This window comes from Aythya fuligula, chromosome 7 (assembly GCF_009819795.1).
Source record: "Aythya fuligula isolate bAytFul2 chromosome 7, bAytFul2.pri, whole genome shotgun sequence".
Lineage (NCBI taxonomy): Eukaryota > Metazoa > Chordata > Aves > Anseriformes > Anatidae > Aythya > Aythya fuligula.
Window position 1 is genome coordinate 32,916,367 of NC_045565.1, and position 20,447 is coordinate 32,936,813.

Sequence of the window (20,447 nt, forward strand, 5' to 3'; positions counted from 1 at the left end):
ATATAAATCCCTAAGTAATGATAAAAGGAGTCCTAAAGATAAAAAATCTTGGAAATTCCAGAGATGATGCTTAGAAGCGCATTTTCTAGAGACAGAGCAAAGTTTTATTTCTTTTAAAGAAAATAAAGCTATGGCCTAATACAGCTATCCTACCTAAGTTAAAAACCAAACACATGTGGCCATCTTCACCATAATGACCATGAAGTAGGCAGGTGTCAAATTTTTGGTGATAGGAGAACTGCCACCACAATTTCAGCGCTGGATACGGGGCGAGCAAACTGCAGGCTCCTCAGAGCCAGTTAGGATGGGCCCCTGGGAAGCTGCATTCGAAGGCATTGGGGTCCATCAGTGCTGGTCAACTTTGGAGTACATCTTACGAGCACAGGAATAGGCAATTCCAAAATGTTGAAGTCAAGCAGGCAGGGCAGAAGGTCAGCTTGATACGCAGGGATCTTCTAGAGCTCAGGTAGAAAAAGAGAGCATATGACCACCAGAAAATGTGTGTGGCCAAAGCTCCATTAGAGTTGAAGCTGGCCAGTACAGTGTAGGTCAATAAAAAGGGCTTTTAAAAATATGTTAATAACAAAAAGAGGACCATTGGTCCATTACTTGGTGAGGATGGTCACCTCATAAAAACAGACACAGATAAAACAGAGACATTTAATGCCTTCTTCACCTCTGTCTTCAACATCAGTGATGGGCTCCGAGACCTCCAAAGTCCTGAGTTGAAGAAACGTAACTGCAGGAACAATAAACTGCCAGCTGGCACCGAACTTGCACAGGACTTGCTGCTCCAGCTGGGTACGTGTAAGTCTACAGGGCCCCATGGGATTCATCGCAGGGTACTCAAAGAGCTGGCTGATGTCACCGTGAGACCTCTCAAATATTTTTCAACGGTCTTGGAGATCTGGAGGTCCAGTTGACTGGAAGCTGGCAAACATTCTAGTTTTCAAGAAAGACCCTGGCAATTACAGGCCTGCCGGTCTCACTTCAGTACCTGGTAAAATTATGGAGATTACTCTGGGGGTTACTGAGAAACACTTGAAAGACAACGCAGGCATTGGTCACAGCCAACACAGGTACACAAGAGGAAAACTGTTTTTTAATTTCCTTTTAGGACGAGGTTACCCACCTAGTTGACCAAGGGAAGGCGGTAGATGTAGTCTTTTTGGATTTCAGCAAAGCTTTCATGCTGTCTCTCCCAGTATCTTTCTGGACAAGATGTCCAGCATACAACTAGACAGATACAGGACACGATGGGTGAACAAGTGGCTGATGGGTCAAGCTCAAAGGGTTACAGTAACCAGGGTTACATCAGGCTGGCTGCCAGTCACCTGTGAGGTTCCCCAGGGCTCTATTTTAGGGCCAGTTCCCTTCAACTTTTTTATAATTGATTTGGATGCAGGATTCAAATGCATGCTAAGTTTGCAGGTGATGCTAAATTAGGAGGAGCTGCTGACTCCCCTGAGGGTAGAGAGGCCTTGCAGAGAGATCTTGACAAATTAGAGAGTTGGGCAATCACCAACCTCATGAAGCTGAACAAGAGCAAGTGCTGGATTCTGCACCTGGGACAGGTCAGCCCTGGCTGGATGTACAGATGGGGATGAGAGGGTGGAGAGCAGCCCCACAGAAAGAGGTCTGGGGGTTCTGGTCAGTGACAAGTTGAACGTGAGCCAGCAGTGTGCAGTGACAGCCAGAAGGGCCAGCTCTGTGCGTCCTGGGGTGCATCAAGCACAGCCCTGCTGGCCAGCTGAGGGAGGGATTGTCCTGCTCTGCTCTGCAATGGTGCGGCCTCACCTCGAGGTCTGTGCACAGTTTGGGACATCCCAGTATAAAAATGATGTAAAACTATTGGAGAGCGTCCAAAGGAGGGCTACAAAGACGGGGAAGGGTCTAAAGGGGAAAACATATACAGAACGGCTGAGGTCCCTTGGTTTGTTCAGCTTGGAGAAAAAAGAGACTGAGGGGAGGCCTCATGGCAGCCTGCAGCTCCCTCACAGGGAGCGGAGGGGCAGGCGCTGAGCTCTGGTCTCTGGGGACAGCGACAGGACCCGAGGGAACGGCATGGAGCTGGGACAGGGGAAGGTCAGGCTGGGGGTTAGGGAAAGGGTCTGCACCCAGAGGTGGTCAGGAACAGGTTATCACAGCAGAGATGGTTTGCCATGTGAATTCCCCTTGCAGGCTGTTATTGGTGAGAGACAATGAATGAAAGAAGGGGGGCAGCACTTCATCTTTATGAAAGTTTTTAGCAGTGTCAGTAAAGTTTACAGAAAGCCATAAATAGCGCCATAATAAATTGAAAGGATATGATAACTGTGTCACGTGAAAACAATACAGCTTATATAAAGTACCAGAATGTTCCAATAAAAATAAATTTAATATTACAATATATACATATAATATCTTATTTGAAGGTAACATTTTAGAATATTTTTCTTTAAGGCACCTGGGGGAAAAAAACAAAAACAGAAAATAGTGAGGTTTACCTTACTCACCACACAGTTGAGATAATAAAGTAATTCAGTCCTATTGTTTAACAGATTTTGGAGGGAAGCAGACTGCCTTCCCTTTCTGCTTCCCTAAGCCCTTCTTCAGACTACTCTTAACAAGATCAGCTGTGAGTTTTTAAAAAAAATAAAAACACAGAAACTAGGCTATGATTCTTCACAGCATTACATTTCAGGTACCCATATTGAATTTCAAAAATGAACTGAAGTGTAGAACTAAAATAAAAAGACCTTTCCAGTTAATTACCACATAGCAGACTAGATGACATTCTGAGGCAAGAAGAGATCAGGAATATAGAAACAGTCAGAATGTTACACAATTACCCTGCTTATACTGTTTCTACATACATAGTCACAGATATTTCCCTGCCGTTCTTACGCATTAACAAGGAACGCATGCACTATATGCTTGGTTTTGTTTATTAAAAAGAAAAAAAAAAACTTACTGGAAGAATTAATCTATCTCCATTTCATCGTCATTACTATAGGAAGGAGGGCTGATCATGGGTTCTGTTATTTCAAATGTTTCTATGATTTCCTAGGTAGAAATGACAGAAGGGTAAGTAAGTTGCAGGAGCAAATTTATTTCGATACAGTTGCAGCTACTGCCTGGTAAATAACAAAGTTTCTCAAACTAAAGCACTGCTTCACATGACTAAGCCTATTCTACACATGGAGTGACAAAGGAGAAATGTACTAAGAAACGTTTTATGGAAGATTTATTGAAAAATAGCAAACACCCCCTGTAGGAGCACATCATACATAAGGGAAGAAACATTCTGTAGTTATGCAGTCCTCATAAAGCAGGAAAATTGAGTCACTGCACAAGTTAAAAGCTCTTGAACTGACAGGGCTTTTTGGATCAAAGATGAAATCACTGTGCCACTTCCCAGTTTTCTTGCAGTTAAAAATGCCAATTAGATTTGTAGTTGTTTTAGAATCCCTGAAATTAAATGCAGTGATAAAATCCACCTGTGCTCATCTGAGTACATTATCAGCACAGCTCTCAGATGTGTTCTTACGCTTTGGGGAAAAACATAAATGAATCAAAGTTATCAAGTGCTATCTCATACCTTCCATTCTTGATGGCTCAGGGAAATGACAACTTGGTTCCGTGCTCGATTACTGTGGTCATCATCCTTTCTTCCTTCATTGTTTTTTACGGGCTCTGTTCAAAATATTGTATTTTCATAATGTTACAGTTGTTAAGTCAGTTTCCTTCAGGACCACAGAAGCTTCACAAAGCTTAGTATCAATAATACAAAGATTCATTTCAATAACACACAATCCATTAAATTTCTTTCTACCAGTAGCCTGTACTATACGCTGCTCAGGAAGTTTCTTTAGTCTTACCGATTTAAAAAAGTTGGTTTCTAAATTTATGAGTCCCAGAAGGGCCTAAGGGCTTAGCCGTGTGTGAAATCCCACCAAACTGTAACCTCATTGATACCCCATGATAATAAAAGCTGCAGACCTCAACACAGGACGGCATTTCCTTTCCAGCTGTTTTCACATTGCAGCACTTCTTAACTTAGAGAAAGGAAACCTCCTGTATGCAAAATCTCTCTTCTCTAAGCATAGCAGCATCAGCATTCATATTACTGTTAATTATTACTTACAAGGTAACAGAATAACCTTTAATTTCTATTAATTGAATTGATTTATAGAAATATAGAAAAAGTCTACTAAGCTGATTTATATGTTTAAAGAGTCTCAACCTTTTTGATTACTCTTATAAATTTCTTCAAGCCTTCAATTACCTTCACTGCTTATTCCCAGATGTCTGCTCTTGCAGCTAACCATACACCTGAAGCTGAGGTACAGCTACTTTTTCAAAAAAGCAATTCGTTTTATAAAGCTAGACTTTGCTGAAAAGGGAAAGGAATTTGCAAGTGGCTTTGCGCTGTTTCACATGTCCCTGAATTAGAGATAATGAGGAAACAAGCAGTAGAAACAAAAACTAGGGCAAGGTTGAGATAAAGTAAATTGGCTACAGTGTTAAAGATGAGCTTTGGGCAGTGGCCAATTGCTGGCTGGCTCGAGGTGCGTGTCTGAGGGTCTCTAACTAATGGTATGACAGATACGGGCGTGTGGACAGTGCGTGGGGCTACAGGGAAAGTATATGTAGTAGAGTATACATAGTAGAGAAAGGGCAATAAAGGTCTCCTGTTCAAGAGCCATCAGGACTCCGTGTCTTGCATCCCTTCAAGACTTACCTATTACTGGCAATTTATCATCATCCAGCTTTAATCTTGCAAGGCCATCCTAAAAAAAACAGTAAGATTTAAGATTTCAGATATTAAATCTAAATGCTATAATGCACTGATATACTTTATTACCAGAAATAAATACATATGTTAAATAAAATAGGAAAATATATTTAATTACAGAACTAATCAAGGAGAATGCAGTTACTATAAGACAGGTGGTGACTGCTGGATTATAAAAATTTGATTTTAAAATCATTATAATTCATTTAATATACTTGTGTTAGTCCTTCATAATTGTATCACTGCATTCAATTAAACCCCTGAATTTGGTCAAAATGTATTTTCATTTTTTTCCATTTTCCTGAATTTAAAACACATTTTATTCACTAGAGACAAATTACAGTTTGAAACACAAATCTATGGAATCAAGTGTAGCGTAATACATCGCAAAACAACCTCATAGGGAAAATAAAATACCAAGATACTCAGTTGAAAAACAACCTTTAAACAAGTCAATGAAGATGCAGGAACGAGAATGAAAGCACAAAACTGAAGGTTAGTTATAATGCCAATTACCAAGATCTTACAGTATGAAAGTACAATCTCCAAAACTTCGCTCATGAATAAACTTTATAAAAACAGTCTAAAACAGACATATAGCTATACCATTTGACTTTTCAATGTTTAAACCTTATTGTGCAGCATAATAAGCTTCTTGTCACTGTGTGCTACCAAAAGGACATTTTTAATCAAGTAATTATTAATTAATTTATTTAAAAACAAACAAACAAACAATCTCAGTAACTCTTCTATGCTCTATGAACACTTCTATAATCTATAGGAATATATGTACACTAGAATCCTTTTTTAAAAGAACATTGATAGCAAAAATTTCATTATTGTCAACAAAGTGACTGGAATAGTAAGAAAAAAAATCTAGTAAAAACACCCTATTTTCATTTTTATTTAATTATCAAAATATAGAGTGCTTGTGGAAAACAAGTCAGGAATCCAAATACTTAAATCCTAATATTTCAATACCACACAAAACAACAAATCAAGATTTCCATATAGTTCCAGCATTTATATTAAGATTTCAAGAACATGTCTTGCCTTACCCTTATAATGAAAGACACATGGAAGATGTTTTCCACAGTGCGTGCGAAAGAGTTTGGATCAATCACAAGATCAAAGAAGAAAATAGGTGTAAAAGCTGGAGATATAAAAATGGGTTAGCTAAAAGAACAGGTGGTGTACATAGAGCCAACATCTGTGAACACAAACTTAACATCAATATTCGCTTTAAAAGCTATGTAAATGTTTATGATAACTTTACTACAATGCTGAATTCCCAACTGCATACATGCAGAAAAAGTTCCCAGAGAATATTTCATTCCATCGTTTGTGGGGTGTGCACATGTGTATACGTACCAATTTTTAAGTATGTCACTATTTGATTTCTTTCTTTAAAAAAAAGAAAGCCTTGTACTACTAAGAAGAGGGTAGGTAGGATTTCAGATTTAACTTTGCTATCAAACAGAGAGGTTGCAGAACATCCATCCTTGGAGATGTTCAAGAACAGGACATGGTCCTAAGCAAATGGCTCTCCATGAGCAAAGCAGATGGAACAGATGACTCTCAGAGGTCCCTTCCAACTTCAACTATTCTGTGATTATATGAAACCCCAAATGATCAGTGCCATAAAGAGTATCTAGTCAGTACGTGACCTTCAGCACAAAGATTTCTACTTGGTAGCTCCATCTAATTCTATTTCTGTAGTTTAACAACACTGTGGAAGATGAAGAGTACTCATTTTCTCAAATTAACGAGATAAAAGCTAAATTGAATCATACTTACGATCGTTTCTGAAGTGAGTCTGTAATAATCCCAAGATCCTCTCTACTTCTTTTTCTGTAGCTTCCTGATGAGACTCCTCCATTTTTTTTAGCTAGAAGAAAGAATCATAATTTCATTTAATATAACTGCTGTTATAAGACAAGAATATGAAATGCTCCTTTTATGAACACGTTATGTAAAAGAAAATTCTCTCTATGCCACACATGCAGTTACAGACACTACTGCAAGCTTGAGACAACTTATGAAGTGCTTTGGGAATAAAATTCACATTGTACAATATCAAACTGAAAGGTCACAATTTATATGGTTTGAGCTTATTCATAGGTCTGCTCTTCTATTTTCAAACAGTTCTGTGGAACTGAATGGCTAAGTCAGCCCTAGTGGGACACAGCTTGAGGGTTTAACGAGTAAGTTTATTTATAGAGAAAGACAGGTTTTGTTGCTGTTTTTCTTTTTTTGTTTGTTTTGTTTTGTTTCTCCCACCAGAAAAGGCACCTAAGTTTTCATGTTGCCCTGGTTTTGTCTAGAAGTTTACTTACTCCTTGCCTCCCCCGTGCAATGCATGTCAGAGCAAATAAACTCATGTGAACTTGTCTTGGTCTCTCCTGATGATGATTACTGTTCCAGGTGCTTCAATCTGGAACACGGCCAACTATGCAAGTGGCCAAGATACAGAATATTTATCATTTCCTTTTCTATTTATCAGTTCAACTTCTTTTCCTTTCAAGATGTATCGACATCTTAGAGACACAGAAGAATCTCAGAAACAAAAGAATTTTGTAAAAATACTACCAGAGTTGCAAACTCTCAGTAAGCTGGGAATTATCTTTCTTTCTGAGACATTTATCATCATCTTCCTCTTTTAAAACTGATGAAAGCACTACCACACACTATCGAGATCTTTCTCTGCTGCATTTTGTCACAGTTCCGCAGGTATGGCAGGGCATTTTACACCTCTTGATAAGTAGTAATGCCATACAATTCATTAATAAAAGGTAACAGTTCACAAACCTGAGCAGGCATTGCCCGTTTTTCTTGCCCTCCTGCAGCCTTTTTCTGCCTCTCAATCCGTTGCCTCGGTACAGGAGGATCAGACTTGAAAGATCCCAACCTGAACAGAATAAAAAGAATATACATATTAAAAAAAAGATTAAAAAAAAAAAAAAAAAAAAGAATTTAGACCTTGGATAAGAAGAGATGGACACAGGAACTTTCATCTTGAAAGTGGAAACATAAATTTGAAATATCTCAAGTAGCATTCCAACATCAAGTATCGTACAGTATCTGATCACATTATTGTATCCAGCAAATTTCTTAAAATTAGGGAGTGGAAGAAGTGCAGAAGCATAGACAACTGAATAATATTCTGCCAACTCTACTGCTGAGAATTTAATAAAAATAGATCCTGCTGTTGTAGGCTGAGTCTGAGAGATTGAAATTGAAGTGTTGGCTATAAGCCAAATGACTAATGGTCACAGCAGCTAAAAAGTCCTACTAAATAGATGGCCTAAAGGATAAAGAGAGAGATGGCACCGATCCTACAAATGGCCACCTGCAAGTAATCAAGTGGCTTCTCTTCTGAAGGCAGAGCAAGAAGCAAGGTTCTAAAAAGACAACCCATTAACACAGACGTGAGATGTTGTGCTGGTCTCCTCAGCATAATACCATAAAAGATACAGAAAGACCGTTCATCAGGGTCTGTAAATGTCTGGAGGGAGAGATAAAGGTTCCTCAATTTGTACTTCTGCCTGCAGCTTGTACAGGGAGGGAAAAGGGACAGAAGAGTCAGCTTTCAGAAGAAAGAGGGACACTTACATTTTCTGGTTTTAGTTTGAAACTGATAAAACAGACGTACCTTGCTACCCCTGCTATACACAAATATTTTTGTATCCAGGCCAAAACAGAATCAAACAAATATCATGACAAATTTTGAAGATAAGGAGTTCACCATACCAGAAGAACAGAGGCCATGTAGAAGCTCTTGTTGACACTTTTTGATCAGAGATTAAACTCTACTCAAGACCAGGGCATTAAAGGTAAGAAATTTAGTTTTTAGAATAAACACCAACAAGGGCCATTAGCCTGTGCTGCAGTATTTCTTTAAATAAACTTACATGTAGTGAAAAGAAGGTGCTCTTCTGAAGTACTTTTCTGCTTCTTCTCCCAGCTTATGCCAGGCATTACTAGGTAAATAGCCAGCTGAAACGTTCTCAGTATCGCTATCATTTCCATCTACTTCTATACGATTTATACCCATGAATGTTAGCTACAAAAGAAAAAAACTGCAATGAAAATTCACTTCCAAGAAAGATGAGTAGACAGTTTAATGGTAAAACACTGTATTATGGTGTCTGTCCTGCTGAATTAGTATTTAATATCACTGTATAACAAACGAACCTTGACTTTCCTGAAGATAAGTGAAAACAAAAGCACATGCAGACTTCTGACACATGCAATCAAGAGCTACACCGTCTAATATTTAATTCCCTTTGATTAAAGGGAGTTAAATCCCTAAATTTAGGTACATTTTTATATAAACTAAATCACAAAATCCAGTCTTAGTACTTAGCAATGTAACATTTTCATTTAGAAGTGAATGACTTGTAGTTCTTCACAGAAGTCAGCCAAAACAGAAACACCACGTAAGAGAATTGCATGGACCGCAATAAAATGGGGACTGAAGTTAAATCTCATTTCAAGAGATCTTAAACTTTCAGGTATAAATCAGTCTTGTATTTCCCAGTATTTCGTTAGAACAAAAGAAATGCATTCCCCTCCCTCAGTTAACCTGTTTCTTATATTACAGATGACAACAAAAGTCAGAGATTATGCACAGCCTTTTATGTTTTGAAGAGTGTTTCAATGCTGTTGTGAATCCATTCTTCCATCCATCCATGATTAAAGCAGTCAATCACGGCATGTCTACATGTCCAAATAACACAAAGAACCATTCTATGAGTCACAAAGGACCTTGAAAACTTCATCCAAAAACAAATGTAGCGTTGGACAAGATAAAGACACTAGTTAACTAATGTGAAACTACTGAACACGGTAAAAGAAAGCATAAAAGGCTGTCATAAAAGCACGAACGGACAAAACCGTGATAAAGTAGCAGGGGCAGAGGAGATGCCTACATATGCAAGGTAACATTTTCCCCTACGCAAATTGGAAATGCTGAATCCATGATTTAAAACAGTTAACAAAACTAACCACAGAGATAATCAAAGAAATTCATGGGAAGACTTAAATTATATCAGAACTGTCAGGTACTGCCTGACAATTTTTCATTATTCTATAACAAAAAGGGCAAACCTCGAGCAAAACTGTTGGCAAATTCTGAATCTGGAACTTACCAAGTCTTCTGCAAATGTCAGTGATTCAAATGTTGTCATCTCTGAGCGCAACTCATTAGCTTTCTCCTTTCCTAAATTTGATGCTATGACAAGAAATTGAGCATCCAGCGCAGCCTCTCGTGCACACGAAACTGTTACAGAAGAAAAAGGCTGTATATTAATAACAAGTCATTGCCAGAAACAATGAAATTTAGCATACAAAGCTCTATACCCAGGATATTCTCTAAATCATCTTATTGCAATGAATTCGAGTGCAGGCTGTAGTGCAATTTCTTACAGAATACTCATATTTACATTTAAAAAAAAAAGAAAAAGTAGAGGATAAGCCTGACAAAGGCAAGCATGGAGAACTAACAAGTTATCTTGAAAAATCAAGTGTGTATTTCATCGACAGTTTTTTTTGCTTCTCTCCAAGCGAAACAAGTCTACCTACACTAATATCTTGGGTACTACTTATGTATGTTTTCCTAGAAAGTCAACATAAAGCAAGAAGCATTTCTAACTGCAAATAAACATTAAAAAAGAGAGATTTGTTTTCCCATATAACCTTATTCAAACAATTCCTCTTCAGCTTAACAAATCTATTTCGAGTTATACATTAATTTTTATGTCAAAATACTTGGATATAAACTTCATCTTCTTGCCATTTTGTTTATTAAGACATTATTTACTCAAGCAATCACGTCTAACAAGAACTACAGAATTTGTTTTACCTCCATTGAACAGTTTATTGGCTTCTTCCAAAGCTTCTGTCAGTCTGTTGCTTTTTGAACTCAGCACATCCTCACGGTTTTCTAGGTAGACAGGACACAAATGAAATCCTAAATCACTTAAATATGGAAGCACCAAGAAATACATACTTACTCCTTACTCAAAACTGTCTTGCTCGTATTCCTTTATAAATAACAGATATGGAATATAATCAAACATTCACTTCAAGATTTTTAGTCTCTGTTCTTATTAGTGCTAATGCATTAGATTGGTTTGAAGGGGCAATTTTCCATTTACTTCAATGGAATAGGATTCAGGCAGCTGAATTTACGTGGAACTGTACCATCTACTGAAGTTGTGTTAGGTACGTGCATCAATTTCCCCACTCCAAAACTCATTTAATTGCTCAAAACCCAGTGGATCCGATTCCTGTTAGTCCCAGCTAAACACCTGTACCTGTGCCGAAGCAGCCAGCAGGTACTGTAGCTTTCTTGGTGTCATTCATGTTACACGCTCACGTTAATCAGGGACTTCCAGGAAAAAAAAATAAATGAAGAACAAAGGGAAAAATGTATGCCTGGTGATTTCTGAAGATCACCAGGCGAAACAACTTACTTGTGTGTAATGATGCGAGTACAATTTAACAAGGCTTTGAGATGTGCAATTCCCAACAGCTATGTACGTTCTTTTAAGAGCGTGCTCAATGCCTGGGCATAACACAGTTGCTTTTTTTTTATACATATACAGTCACCATCCACAAACTGTGCTGTGTTCTCTCATCAAACAGCCCTACACAGCGAGGCTGCAGAAACCCACACCACATCCTCCTCCGCCCGGCAGCGCCTCCTCGAGCAGGAAAAGGTCCCAACCAAATCATGTTACACACACACAACCCCTGCACATGGCAGCAGCCGAACCCCATCCTCCCGTTTGGGCAGGAGCCCCCCAGCACTGCCAGAAGGCCTGGGGGGGGGTTAAGGGACCCCCAGCCCCGCTGCTCGCCCCCCGCTCACGCTGCACGCTGCAGATCAGCTCCCGGTACTGGTTGCGGATCATCCTCCTGCTGCGCTCGTCCGCGCTGCCCTCCGCCCTCCGCGGCCTCTCTCCTCCCTCCTCCTCCTCCTCCTCCTCTTCCTCCTCGTCTTCCCCGACGGCCGGCGGCCGGCCGAGCCTGCTGGAGAGCCGCCGCCGCCGCCGCCGCTGCTGCTGCTCCGCGGAGCCGTTTTGGGAGGCGAGGGGCAGCGAGGAGCGGCCGGAGCCCGGCTCGGAGCCCCGCGGGGAGGGCTCCCCGCTGCCGCCCGCCTCCGACATCGCCGCCGGCAGGGCAGGGGCCGAGCCCCCGCGGCGGCAAATGGCGGCCGCGGCCCGAGCTGAGGGAGCAACGGGCGGCGGCGGCTTCCCGCCCAGCCTCAATGGCGGAGCGGGAGCGGGGCCGCTATGGCGGAACGGGCCCGGCAGGGGGCGACGCCCGCGCGGAGAAGCCAATGGAGGCGGCTCCCAGAGGCGGCACCTGCCCCGCAGCTCGGCTGAGGGGGGGCTCCGAGCTTTGGCTGGGGTTAGGGTGGGAAGTTGTGGGGAATAAAGCCGTGGGGAATACCGCCACATCTTTCATCTGCTTTCGAGTTTTTGTGGTATCTGAGGGGAAGATGAGGTAAAAATTGCAGGCACAGGGATCAGGCACCTGACTGGGCTTCTCCACTGGGCACAGCACAGAACCATCTAGGTGGGAAGAGACCTCAAGATCACCCGGTCCAACCTCTGACCTAACGCTAACAGTCCCCACTAAACCATATCGCTAAGTTCAACATCTAAACATCTTTTAAAGACCACCAGGGATGGTGACTCCACCACTTCCCTGGGCAGCCCGTTCCAATGCCTCACAACCCTCTCAGTAAAGAAGTTCTTCCTAATATCCAACCTAAAACACCCCTGGCGCAACTTCAGCCCATTCCCCCTCGTCCTGTCACCAGGCATGTGGGAGAATAGACCAATATAATACACATAGATTAATTAGTCACTAAGTAAAGGTCTGTGCTCATACATTAACATACATTATACCACACATACATTAACAAATACTAATACAAACACATTATATTACACATGCATTAACAAATGCATGCTCTGAAGTGGAGCAGACTGGTAAGCTAGTTAATTAGGAGCAGTAGCATTGTTTATACAAAAGACACCAAAGTTAGATGAGAGAATGCATGTTATTAATTTACCAGGCTGGAAGAAATAACAGTCTGTATTTTTAAATGATCCCAAACCAAACATTACAAGTCCAGAAAATTCAGCTATATTAAAATTTTAATTTAATGAGGAGCAGTTTATGTTACAGACCAAACCCTTATTTTAATAGATAATTTTACCTCTCTCGTTCTGTTCTTCTCCCTGTACCAGCATCATTAGGGTTGGGCTTGTAATGCTGGATCTGGCTTCCACCTGGGAGCAGTAGGCCAGCAAATGGGCACTTATTTTCTCATACTTGACCATAACCAGCAGAACTGTTGTATTTATACCCTAATACTGTTGTATAAATGTTGCTCAGGAACTGTGCTGATCCATGCAAGCAGATTGCCCATCAAAATAAATTGCTTGTGTGAATCTGTTGACTCCAACAAAGTTATCATAAATGGTGACTTTAACCAAAGCATTGTTTCAAAGGCAACATACACCACAATATTTTGTCTTTTTAAAATGCTTACCCTATGTAATTTGACACAGAAATTGTGTCAAATATAATACATGGTTAGCAGAACAACGCTGAACATTAAAAGTTGATTTTTAAGAACTTTGTTAAATGTAAGCATATACCTTTTCTTTGCAAGCAACCTAGGAATATATATGTAGTTTTCTCTGCTTATAAGTTCAAATTAATCCTGCAAAATATAAATAGATTTCACTGTACTTCATTATGTGATAATAGTATTGTGTTGCTTTAATCATCATGGAGTTTTGTTAGAGTATTTTTAGCAGGTATTCTAAAACATCTTCATAGATGAGACTGATTTAATGTAGTGCCATGGATCTACCTTGTCTTCCCCAAATCACTACTTCTGCTGGACTACAGACTGCAAAATATGTATAAGTGATCTTTCAAAATATATTTTTAAACTATTTTGGTTTTCAATACAAAAGGTCGACTTATAGTTCGGGCTATTAAACAATTTCCTATTCTTTGTGTGACTAGTAGCATGCTGTCAAATTTGTGTCTCAAGTTGATTATGAGCAATATGCTTTTAGACCCTAACACAAAAAGTCTCACAAGAGGATCCAAACAAGACTGGGGCCCATTGTACAGTGCAATGCACGAATAGTAAGAAATGTTCCCTGTTCCAAGGACTTTGAAATGCGAAGCAAAATGCAAAATGCTGAGGTGGGTGCGAGGCACAAGGAAAGGTTCAGTACAAGCTGGAGGGTTTGGTGCCTTGCTGAGGAAATGGGGTTGTATCCAGCCACATACAAACACTAATCTTGTTCTGAAGATGATGCTTGCTTTCTTGAAATCCATGTTTGACCTTTCTTGGTGCTTAGACAAGCAGGGCCTTTTACTCATTGGGTACAAGAACAAAATATCCCACAGACTGTTCTTTGTCTCAAGTATACAATAAAATGGCAAAGTGTTCTAAAAGAGGCAACCCACATTAACCAAAAATTAAACACTAAAAAGCAGAATGACACAACAAATACTGCACAGCATACAAATTCACTTTTAACAAGAATATTGCGCACTATAAAATGATTTCAACAATTACCATCACAGTCCTTCAGCAGCTTGTATTTACATGGGAAGAAAGACCTCCCCACATGGATCAGTGGAGTGCAATGTGAAATCAGTTTTCAGTTTCATCACAAAAACCTCTTTCACTGAAGCTACATATGTCACTTGGGAGTGGTAGGAGGAGAGGAGAAGCCTACTGCTGTTCTCCATGCGGACCAGTCTGTCACAGCACGTGCTACACAGCTATGTGTGAGACAGAAGTTGGGCGCTACTCCTAATTCCTACTCCGTGTTCTTGTTGCAGAGGATGGACTGGTGGTGTCAGACAGCATAGTCAAGTATCGTCTCCTCTTGGGTCATCTAGGGAAACCAAATCTGGGAGCACTGAGCAGAAAGGTATAACTGCATTATTCTGCAAGAAGACAGCATTTCAGGAGTGGAAGTGTCAGCCAGCACAAACCTCAGTGCGTTGTCTCATGGCTAGAGAGTGACATGGCTATGTGGCAGGTAGAACCGAACTAGAGCCTTCAGCTGAATTCCAGTTTTGAGCACTGCACGTTTTGTATATATCATGATACAGCTGCTCAGATGGATGCTGTATTTCAGCAAGCAGTAGGCAGTCCCTGTTGTCATCAAGTACAGAGAAATAATGTTATTTCTTATGGTGCAAAGTTAATTACCAGTGGTAGTGACTATCTCAGATAGCTCAGGAGCTGCCCAGCATACTGGTGCTCATCTACAGCCAATAAACTCTGGAGCTACCACCAGTAAATTTAGTAACAAATCTAATCTTTTGCCCAGTTCTAGAAAACCAGTCTTCTGGTGCAAAGATCCCCAATTTGCCTGCAGGTGTTTCCAAGATTTAATGGAAAAAGCACATTTTAAAATGTGACAGGTTAGTCTCTGCCTAAGACTGCTGCATATGATACTAAAGAATAAACTTTTTGCATTTCCCTTGAATACACTAAAATAAATGTTACTGTTCTGGATGAAGAGACAAAATAAGAAACTCACTATTTAAGAAAATTGCAACACAGGACCTGTTGCACAGTGACAGCTGTTTCTGACATACAGATAATCCTGGTAATCTGAAATGGGTCCTAAACTAATTGAAAACACCAGAAATAAAACGTCTGAGATATTTGCCAGTCAGCTGCCAGCTCTGCAAGCAAATACAGATGAGGGGAATTTGCTTTTGTGTAGAAGTAAGTGTATGTTTATATACTTGGGTTTTGCAGAAGCTTTTCTTTCCGTATTTACAGATAATCCTGTGGGAGGTAAAAACCTGGCACCAGATATTCTTTCAGCACAGTGGATTAGGTTACAGCCCATCACCTCACAGTATACGTTGTGCCAGTCTGAGAAGTTATTTCCAGGGGAACAATTATTAATAGAACTGAAAAACGTGGGACCCAATCTGCTGGGATGTTGGGGAAAAAAAATGGGCAAGATCAGACCCTTTTAGGCACCAGGAGCTCCTTTTTAAGGATTTCTTTTTAACGATTAGGAATATTTCATTAAGTGACACACTGACACAGTGTTGCTACGACAACCTGCGAGAGTCACCCTGGCACAGGCAAAAATGCTCAAAACCTTCCATTATTTACCTGCACTCAAATAGCAGTGTATTTTAGAAAATAAATAAATAAATAAATAAATATAAAAAGGAAAAAAAAAAAAGTCTTTGCAAGGAGCAGGAAGCATGTACATACATTAATGATGCATCAGAGCAGAGAATAGCCAGACAGCTGCTGCCTTGGTGGTCCATCCCATACATTTTTAATGGAGGAACAAAGGAATTAAAAGCAAATGCAGAACAGGTTTTTGAAGGGAGAAAAGAAAACGAGCCAGTTAGCACTCTGTAGGGTTGTGTCCACCGTATTCTGCACAACTGCACGTCAGTTATTTGGACTTTTAATATGCCAGTAATTTCTGTATTCCCAGTAAACTCATGGGAATTCATTTTTCTTTATAGCAATCTCTGGCAGTTATCACCCTTTAGACATTGCCAACACCGTGCAAGCAGTTAACTTCAACCTAAGTACTTCTGCAGTAGGCTTTATCTTATCACAGCAGTCATTTCTTCACATGTTGTGCTGACTTGATTATATTTTTATTACATGTATTTAAAGGCATCTAGCTCCTGACCTATTAAAATGGAATACGTTTTTTCCTCTCTGAAATAATGTATTCCACAGGAGAATTTTTCAGAAGTGCAACTGAAAATCTGCTCTGCTTAAAAGTCATTTTTGCGATTGGTGTGGGTTTCTTTTTTCAGTGACACCTCCTTTGGGAGTTAAGACATCTCTGTGCTGAAGTGGCATGTTGTTTTTTTTCCACAAAGGTCACAGATTTAATGCTCTTCTATGGAAGATAGTTAAGGCTTGCTCCCCTTGGAGTAAAATTAACCCTGTTGTTGGGCTTGCTTTCTTCAACCACTACATTCAGACAAGTGGGCTGAAAGATCCATCTTATCCGTAGTGAGAAAAGACGAGCTGCTTTCCCTCCTGGCTGACTGTGTGGGCGAGAGAAGACTAAACACAGGCGAAGGGATGAAGAATGGCATGGTGGCAAGAGACTTCTGCTTTTTCCTTCTCTCCTCCTGCCAGGTAATCCACCAGCATTCCCAGACTTTGCGTGTTTGTTCTGAACTCCAGCAAAGCATTCCTCACAAAATATGCAGAGCAGTGCTGGCTCGCAGTGTTTTTCTTAAGGCAACAATCACTTGTAGCCATGCCATGGCTATGTGTGTTAGTCATGAATAGTTTTCCCAAACTTAACTTACTGAGTTAGTCAAGTGGGAGAGACAGCCTGACACTTAGTTATAGCCCCGGAGTGAAAGCCAGAGGGGCAAATTCCAGTTACATTGGTGTATCATGGAGCTTGTCTCACTGCCTTAAGCAACCAGTATACCACCACCAACGATGACAGCAGACTGCACACAGTGTACGGGACCTATCTTGTGTTATTCTCATCCAGCAACTGAGAATCCCTGTAAAGAACTGATGTGTCACAGCCCTGCAGCTCCCTGGGTCAGATTCCTTACACTTCATAGCTATCCAGCATAGTGTTCTCAAACATAAGCCAATTCACATTAATAGAACTCTTTCATGTGATCCAGGGAGAAAGGGGATCCATACACCAGCTAGGAGTGAAGGAGTGCAGAAGGTTATAAAAATCAGTGGTACTCTGAGTGGTATATTTTCATTTTTAGTCTAGAGGAAAATTGGTAAGTAATTTTTTTCTCAGTTCTTTAAATTTAAAAAATGTCTAGACTCAGAACAGTTTGCTAATTATATTTTAGACATTACCAAAAGGCAAAGGGAGTGCCTTATAAGTAAAAGAAACTTTTCTGCTTACCAGAAAAAAAAAAACAGAGGCTCCTTTGAGGTTCTATAGTTTCATGATCTCTTGTATAACTTGTTTTACAATCCACATAACCTAGAAAGTAGTCTACAGGATGGTGTCTATTTAATCGGTATCTTTCTAAGACCAGCAGACTGATATAAGTATGCATGTCCTAAAATAGATATTTTAAAAACATGTTACAACATTACAGACCGTAATAGCTATTTGCAAATGCTGGAGTTTTTAAATATGGCTCTCTTCCACTGTTGTTCTTTCTTCAGAAATAGTCCTAAGGATTTGTTGCAGAAAGGGTTGCTTGTTGATGTTAAGTTGCCATGTAACGACAAGAATGTGTTTCATATGCAGAATTTCAGAGATAAAATTAGCTGGCTAGTCACTAGAAAGAGTATGCAGATGTATGACCATGTTCTTAAGTGAGAACTGGCCATCCTATGTTGTCCTTTCATACTAAAGCTTGCTTCAGGCTGTAAAACACCACACTGAATAGGCAGAATATTACCTCTGGTGACCCAAACCTTTTATAGATCTAGAGGTAGCTGAAGTCACCTCTAGCCTCTCCTACTAAGAGAATCAAGCAGGTTAAAAGAACGCTTCTCTAGTTTGATATTAACAAGAATTTGATCATAATACTATTATTTTGAACATTAGTGACATTATATTAAAATCTCTTGCCAACATGTAAGAGCACAGCAACTTGAATTATTACTGCATTTTTCTAATGACTACGGTTTATATTGCCAGGGTTTGGGTATGTTTTGGAAACTATTTTTCCAGTAATCCGTCTTTAAAAAGATAGGTTTATCTTCAGGCAGAAACTAAGGATCATATTGACAGACACAGAAAAACAATGGCAGACAGGCTCCTTGTAGTTATCTCCTACAGAATCTGATCTTATCTACTAAATAGGGTGCTTAAAGCTTGAATTTATATCTCACAGATCATAATTATCAAGCTGATAATTACCTAGGAGCAGCTCTTTTTTCCTTTACACACCCCAAGAGATGGGTTAACAGCCTGCTATACAGTTCAGGGAAAAGAAATACATCCCTTCATGTAAAAACTTTATTATTACTGATTTAGGGATGAATTGATTGGATGTTAATACATACCTCCATAAATATTATTTTAAAGGGATCTGGGGAATGAGAAAGGTAGAATGGTTTGTAGTTGGCCAGAAAAGTCAGAGGAGCCTATGGGTGGAAGAGCTAAGCCTCGCTGGCTTCGTTTCCCATGCCCTGCCCTCTACATCTCCATCTACATCCACATCTACAGGTGCATTTTTCCACCTTTAAGACAGAGATCTGTGACAAGGACAGGCCTGGCTACCCTGCTCTACAGAGATCAGCAATCAGTTTGCACGTGCTCCAGAATTAGCTAGTTAGTATTTTTCATCAAGCCTTTTGGCAATCCCAGAGCAAGTTCTGGAAAGAAACTTAAAGCAACCTCGTCCAGGAAAAAGGTCTTACCTGGTCTGGGTTAGAGCTTGGTTAATTATCAATAAAGCAACTTGTCGGTGACTGGATCTGCTTGAATTTTCACATGGGCACCGGTTTGTGGGACAGGTTAAAAGGGCACCTGTCAGGCAACCTACTGAAAAAAAAAGAAATACAATAAATGCCCTCAGTTCCAGCTGCGTACTTCATAGTCACAGATATGCCCAGAGACCATTTCCCCCTAATAAAAAAGTCACATATCATAAATTGCTTATTAATTATTTTGTGAGGCATGATACAAAGCAAGCAGAACAGAAATAGAAGGAGAAGCAATAGTTTGGAGGCCTTCCAGAGCCCAGGGATGGCAGAGGGAAGCAGGAGACCTCTCTGTGGAGGTTCAGATTGTGCAATCAGCTCCAGACTGTGGCAGGCTCTCTGTGGTCACTTGCATTCATCTGGATGGCAGGAAGGAGGAAAGTATTTTTGAAGAATATTGAGGATATTCCTCTTGTCACCTGAGGGTTTCTTTAAAACCCTCTTATCTCTCTAATCTTTTATGACATTTTTGATAATGGGTGGCCTGTGGTATTGAGCATCTTTTAATCAGTGCTGTGCTGCTTCTTTCCACGAAGAAAGTCAAACTAAGCTTTCATACTAACATCTGACCATTTATCTGAAAAGATGGGCCTTCATTCTGGGGGAGGCAGGAGCCACTACCCAGCCTGCAGAAAACTTTCACATCAGCTTTTGTATTTTCCCTATGCCAGTGGAAAAACATTTACAGGAGCCCCTCAACTACATAGCAAGTCTGAAGAGAGTAAACATTTATCCTACATCTATGATCTGAGTTTAAACCTAATGGAAGAGCTTAAATCCAATTACCTGATACCACATTCAATTGCACAACTAATGGTTTGAAGAGTAACATTGCTAATAGCCATTATGACAGTAAGGCCATCACAGATATAGTTTTTATTTTTCTTGACATATTTATTTTTAACTACCAGCTTCTAAATATGGCATGGTGAAACAAAGTTTGATTTATTTTTTGTATGTTATTTTTCATTAGAAGCCCTTAAGCACAGGGTACTGTGAAAATGTCAGTTCATCAGCACACATACAGAGTATACAAGGCTCAGCAGGTTTGACAAAATACTGAAATACATATTCTTGCCAAAATAAATTTGTCATAAAATGCTAGTTAGGACTTGACAGACTCATTTACTCCTCTGGTTTCACAGTAAGCATATGATCCACCTAGCACTCTTGGTTCTTGGGCAAACC

General features: G+C 40.0%; 1 protein-coding gene across 2 annotated transcripts; it reads right to left on the reverse strand.

Annotated features, from left to right (window-relative positions):
- Positions 1 to 138: 138 nt before the first annotated feature.
- NSMCE4A (NSE4 homolog A, SMC5-SMC6 complex component) lies at positions 139 to 11,966 on the reverse strand. 2 transcript variants are annotated; one of them, XM_032191754.1, is made up of 11 exons: positions 11,652 to 11,966; positions 10,641 to 10,721; positions 9,928 to 10,058; positions 8,689 to 8,840; positions 7,586 to 7,685; positions 6,575 to 6,665; positions 5,836 to 5,930; positions 4,724 to 4,772; positions 3,581 to 3,675; positions 2,954 to 3,045; positions 139 to 997 (listed from the first exon to the last, which is right to left on the reverse strand). In XM_032191754.1, exons 1-10 carry the CDS (start codon positions 11,947 to 11,949, stop codon positions 2,962 to 2,964), a joined length of 1,176 nt encoding a protein of 391 aa, XP_032047645.1. In that variant the 5' UTR covers positions 11,950 to 11,966; the 3' UTR covers positions 139 to 997; positions 2,954 to 2,961. The 2 variants fall into 2 exon arrangements, with proteins under 2 accessions (XP_032047645.1, XP_032047644.1); XM_032191753.1 differs by lacking the exon at positions 139 to 997 and adding an exon at positions 2,415 to 2,446.
- Positions 11,967 to 20,447: the final 8,481 nt, after the last annotated feature.

Excerpts from the sequence above, each read along its gene's own strand:
- NSMCE4A (XM_032191754.1), bottom strand. The coding sequence starts at position 11,949 with ATGTCGGAGGCGGGCGGCAGCGGGGAGCCCTCCCCGCGGGGCTCCGAG. Across the intron at positions 5,931-6,574 it reads GACTCACTTCAGAAACGATC|CTTTTACACCTATTTTCTTC; the intron begins GTAAGTATGATT and ends TTATATCTCCAG. Across the intron at positions 3,046-3,580 it reads TGAGCCATCAAGAATGGAAG|GAAATCATAGAAACATTTGA; the intron begins GTATGAGATAGC and ends ATTTCTACCTAG.